This window comes from Colius striatus, chromosome 1 (genome assembly GCF_028858725.1).
Source record: "Colius striatus isolate bColStr4 chromosome 1, bColStr4.1.hap1, whole genome shotgun sequence".
Lineage (NCBI taxonomy): Eukaryota > Metazoa > Chordata > Aves > Coliiformes > Coliidae > Colius > Colius striatus.
Genome location: NC_084759.1, coordinates 165,201,116 through 165,207,115, shown reverse-complemented (window position 1 = coordinate 165,207,115; position 6,000 = coordinate 165,201,116). Strand labels below are relative to the sequence as shown.

General features: G+C 35.1%; 1 protein-coding gene across 1 annotated transcript in view; it reads left to right on the top strand.

Moving 5' to 3' along the window:
• The first annotated feature begins 1,261 nt into the window (after positions 1–1,261).
• Positions 1,262–6,000, top strand: part of PTPRQ (protein tyrosine phosphatase receptor type Q) — a 110,863-nt gene continuing 106,124 nt past the window's right edge. The window contains exons 1-3 of the mRNA XM_062016781.1: positions 1,262–1,315; positions 1,759–1,870; positions 2,506–2,732. Coding sequence (XP_061872765.1) covers positions 1,262–1,315; positions 1,759–1,870; positions 2,506–2,732 — 393 coding nt within the window. The remainder of the gene's footprint in view (positions 1,316–1,758; positions 1,871–2,505; positions 2,733–6,000) is intronic.

The following is a 6,000-nucleotide window of genomic DNA, read 5'->3' as shown; positions in this document are numbered from 1 at the left end:
ATTGCTATGGATTGCACAGGTTGATAAATGATACAATATTATAGGTAGATAACGTTTTAATGACCTATTGAAAAAGCTAAAATCTGGTTCATTATTAGGCTTAGAGTGCATGATACAGATTTAAAGGTGCATTTAAAAGCAGAAGAAAGTTAGATGGTGTAACAGTAGTAGGTAGGAACTTGGCTTAGAAGGAATAAAATGTCCATATTTTGGGGACTTTACTCACTAGACTTCATGGAGTTACTGGTATTCCAAATACATGAAAAGTGTAAAAGCATTAACACCTTGTGACTAGCAACAGAACAAGCACTAATTGTATCTTGAATTTCAACAGTTGAACTAATTATGACAGTAGTAGTGCTAACTTTAGGGTTGAGGACAACAGAAACACCAAGACTATGCAGAGATTCTTTGTTAACTGAACACTGGGCAGAGATACTTGAGCTGCTCTCTGCAAATGGACATGTCTGCGCTGCCTGGTTGGGAGATTATCTAGCAAGTCTCAGAGGTAGTGTAGCAACCGTAGTATAACATACTGCTGTGTTCAGGCTAATCAGATATTATCTTTCATGTGTCACATAAATTGTTCTTGGATGTTTTTATATTTAGTTTTAACAACTAAGATATTTCTATAGGCGATTATCAAAATTATTGTTTTTCATTTTGCTATTTTCTTTCAGAACCTGCAAAGCCAGAAGGACTTAAATTCTTCAATGTTTCATCAAATTCTTTTTCACTGTATTGGAGACAACCATATGGACATGTAGACAGATTTCACATGGATCTTGTTCCTGATCATGGTTCTGTTGTTATCCTAGATCTTGGAGTTAGGGAGTATCAAGTATGTGCTTTTATTACAGGACTTGCATGGACAGCTTTTCCTTATGCATTGTGCTGATGAGGAATTCAAGCTTACCTCCTGAGCTATTTAATGCAAATATGAGTAGGAAAGCATTAAGGAAGAAAATGCTGAGAGCAAATTTCAGAATCCAGAGTTTGTTACCTAACAACGGGTAGTGAATTTACTTTTTTTTTTAAGACTGCTAGAAGGATACAGCCAGTCATCCAAGGGTTCATGAATAGTTTAACAAAGGAAGGGCAGAGCTATTGAGTAATACAGACTCATTAATTGTGTACTTGCCAGGAAGATCTGTGCTTAAATCATTAATGCAGGCAACATTTCACTGCTAAGCCATCAAAAAGAAAAAGGAGCACTTTTTGATTCTGCTGTCTGGAAAAGATAATAATATTTACAGAAATAATGATTGTTCTGGTTGTTTTGCTGTTGCTTTTAATTGGAACTGCAAAGATACAGGTATTTTATATAAATGCTTGCTGAAAAAATTGTTGATTTTGTTTATTTCAAAAGACAGGCTAGCTTCAGGCTCAAAAACTTGCCATTTTTCCTTGCAGGTTCCTTTATGTTTAATATTTCAAAAAGGAATTTTATAGTGCTTCATATTTACTTTGATAAAGATTATGGTTATAGATACATTGATTCTATGACAAAATGAATAGTTAATTTTGTGGTTCTTTAGTACTGAATGTTATAAGAATCTTATGGGAGGTAGTTAAATAAGATGGCAAAATACTGTACCATGACTAACATGAAAACTATTATTAGTGTTGTACATGCTGTTGTATTTCTAAAAGCTTATTAACTTTCAGTAATGCAATGCTTGTGTGTTTTGTTGTTATTTTTGTTTTGTTTCTATGGTTCTTGGTAAAAGACTTTAATAAATCTATGTCCTATTTCAGGCTGATTTTTCTGATACTATTCCTGGAACAACATACAACGTTACAGTTTCTGCAGTTTCATCTTCCGTCTACAGTTCACCTGCAAGTAGAACAGTGACAACAAATGTGACAAGTGAGTTCTTAATGACCGATGAAATTTCTTTGCATTTGTTTTTACTATGCTTTTTGAAATTTAGTAGTACCTGATAAATCAGTTTTGAACAGTCTTTGGAATTTTTAATATTTAACCATTAAAACTTACACTGTTCTATAGGAGCATGAGAGATTCTCTATCAGATATTTTTAAGCAACAGCCCTGGATGTGAATTGTAGTTATATTCATCTAATAGCTTGGCTTTTTTTAAAACATACCAAAATAAAAAATAAACATAAAAGGATAAATTGGAAGAATGTGAAAAATTTGCTTCAAAGACATTTAAAAATAATTGTAGTCATATCAAATGTGTTTTAATTGGGGATTGTTTTAAGGAAAGGAACTGAAATTAAGCGTGCTAGACTATCTCAAATATTAAATTGGCATTAGGCTCTGATTTGTCCACGAAGATTATAAGCCTTAATTTGTTTTACATTCTGATAGAATAATGTTCCTGGTGTTCCAAAATTCATTTCATCATGTTAGTAACAGGATTCTAGCCAGAGAATTAAAAAAAGAAAAAGGGATTTAATTCGACAGTATATTAGTTTTCAGTAGTTTTACTGGTTTATGCTGGCAGATGATTTTTTTAATTATTATTTCTTTTTTTCCAGATCCTGGGCCTCCTGGGTTCCTTGCAGGTGAAAGAGTGGGCTCTGCTGGGATCCTCTTGTCATGGAATGCGCCGCTGCATCCTAATGGGAGAATTCTCTCCTACCTTGTTAAATATAAAGAGGTCTGCCCATGGATGCAAACAGCCTATACACAGGTCACAACAAAGCCAGATAGTTTGGAAGTTCTTCTTACCAGTCTTAACCCTGGAACAACTTACGAAATTATGGTAAAAACTTCACAAATGCCTTTTAGTGTTTTGAGTTCTGATTTAGGGTAGACTGTGTGAGTTTATGGTAGATCCAGAATGTGTTTTCTGCAGGACCTTGCAAATTACTGTTACTGTGTAAGAAAATATGTTAGCCAGGTATTTGTTTACAGTAGTGGTTTTAAAATCTAAATACTTTCCAACCAAAATTATACTAAAACATAGTTTCCTTTGTTGATATTCTTACTGACATAGGTCATTATGGGATAAAAGTAAAATTTTCAAAAACGTCTAAATCTTTCTTCATCTTCATTGAGATTTAATCTTTCAAATCACTGGTGCACTTTACATATTACACATAGATTTCTAACAAATCCCATCCAAATCCAGAAAAGCATGTAGGTATGTATTTGTTTCTTTGATTTTAAACTTAATTAATCTAGGAAGGAGTTTTGTTACTTGAATATCAGTTTAAATGTAGCCTGTAATCACCTTAGCCTAATTTTCCCTAAGTCTGAGAGTTTTAGCTACTGTTATCTCCTGAAATAAAAAAATCCCATCCTTTTCCATTCTCTTTCTGTAGATTTTATTGCCTAGATATTCACAGTGAATACCTACTGCCAAAATCAGGACGTATATTTTCATACCTTCTATATGTAGAATTTGTTTACCTTGACACTAAACAGTCTTGATTCATGTCTGACCTCTTCAACAATGAATGACTTCAGGTGAACAAAAATCACCTGCTATCCTCTTAGCAATATTGGCCAAGCAGTTCTTTGCCTGACTTACTCTTTCCGAAGAACCTTGGAAAGGTATTTCTTTCCAATATCAAGAATGAAATGAAACGATGTGTTTGATTTACTTCATTCCATAGCATGTAAGTTCATACAGCGCAAAGCTATGGAAACTATTGAAGCTGACCGGATTAGGAATAAGGTTGTGTAGTGATTCTTTGTAAAGGTGGTTTGTGTCTGTATGTTTGAGAAAGTAAAAATGTAATTATGTCTGCCATTGTGGGAAAATTGCTCACTGTGAATCTAATTGTGATGACCATGCTGATAAAAGCCAGTTTATCCACAGCTGGAGAAATGTTTATCCTTTGCTCTCCTTCCTCCAGTCATCTGTTAAAAACAAAGGAAAAACCTTCTCAAAAAACCCCACAATCCACAAAAATGTTCAGCCACTATTTGAGACACGTATTATCACTTAGACTCCAAGCAGATAAATCTCTTGAGATACATAAGTTATTAAGAGAATTCAATTTGCAGTTCTGAGAGGATCAGTAGCATTTGTGTGGGGTTCAGTATTAAAGGTTTTACAGATTCCATTCTTTGCTTCATATATGAGCCTTGCCTGAGAAAACGCTAGGAAATTTAAAATAGTTTGTTTTGCTTAGGGATAATTTGCCCTTTGTTATATGTGACAGGCAATCCTTCCCATTGCTGGTGCCTGAAATATTTACAGGTGACTCAGGAAAGTCACTTGTCACCCAACAACCTCTGTCTAGCAGGGACCACATGGCTTTTCTCATGAGTGAATAAAAGTCTGTTGGCAAGCTAAGGGTTGTTATGTTATCTACTGCTTTGGTGGGTGCCCTGACCGCCTGACCCAGGAGCAACCTCACAAATTCAGTAATGACTTGGATGGAAACACTTTTTCTTCCTCACAGATGTGACTAAAAAGAAATATTACATGTTTTCCTTCCCTTGAGCAATTTCTTCTGGTTCTTTGCTTGGTGTTTAGAGTCTATTGTGTCATTTAAAAGTATCTCTTGATTTTTGCATAGATGGAAATTCTCTATTGTTTAGGGCATCTGGCCTGTTGTGAAATTCTTTCTGGTAGATACTGTTAGAGTACAGTTCAATCTCACAAGCTTTCAATACAGCTTTCCAATGTGTTTGTAGCAGCCCAGTCTTAATTTATCTACATCTAATAAAACAAAACAAAACAAAACAAAACCCTTTTTAAAGAAATAGCAGTCACAAGAGGTGATTTGTTAAATGATGGAGAGCTATGGATAGTTTTGAACATTTGATCATTGATAATTTTGTAAATATGTTCACTCAAGATTTTTTCTTAACTTAATTAGAAGTAACATACTTCAATGTATAAAATGAATACTCCTTGCAAATGTGAGCTGCAGCTATTTGAACTTTCAATAGTACTTTATCTGCACAGTGAATTTGACTTTTTAAAATATCCCCAAGCTTTTTTTCGATGATGATTCTTTTTGGCAGTAAACTCCAGAAGCTAAACTCAGTAAACTCTAGTACATTGTGTAAGCATTTATTTTGTTTTCTCTTTAAAACCAATCCATGTATGTAGCTGACATCTTTACCATGCAACTTTTTGCATACTTATGTCATAGCACCTTTCATTTCTCTTGAAACTACAGATAATGAAGTGAGATTCTTCATGTCTGTCTTAATGCTAATTTACCTTTCTGGACCTTTTCTACAGAACCTATGTGTATTGTAGAAAGAGCTGGGCAGTAATACAGTTTCTCCTTCACCAAGCAGAGCAAGGAAGTGGTCATACACATGTGCATCACTTTACATTCTAGATTAAGTCTTATTAAGTCATTCTAGATATTACTTCACATCTCCTTACTATGTTTTATCTGCTATTGCTTATTGCTTTTGTTTGAATAGCTTCACGGTATTCTGAAAGATGCACAGTTTGGTCCTGAGAAGTGATTAGAGCAGTTTTCCTTTCTAACCTGCTAGCTCTTTCAAATGTCTTTGCCTTTTGATATCCCGTACATGCTGTCTGTCACTTCTACTATGATTCACACATGGTTTTGCATATCTGCCCCTTCTCACTCCACCTTCCCCACAGTCACTCTCTCACTACTCCCCACTATCAGCTCCCCCGGTACCTTTGCCATAGCTTTGTTACCTGACACTGGTGGGAGGGAAAGTCTACCAACTTTAATCTTGCTGGAGAGCTTTATGATTTTCTTCTTTCACACATCTGTCACCATCACGGTTGGTATTTTGCTCATGGTTTACCTTTCATTGTCTCTGTCTCTTACTGTCTAAGTAAGGATTCAGATTTCAATCCTCTTTTTAAGTATTGTGTGCCATGGCTATCACTGAGTCTAACTGTCCATAAGTCCAAGTTATAGAAGATACAGGTTATTGTGTTCATCTCAAGGAATTCTGCCAAAGTCTCAATGTACTGCCTTTCTGTCTTCTGTGATCATGATCGTTGAGGGGCATTCACAGCTCCCTGACCTATTGTCTATCTGACAAAAGACAAGCTGTCTTTGGATTTCTGCTCCGAA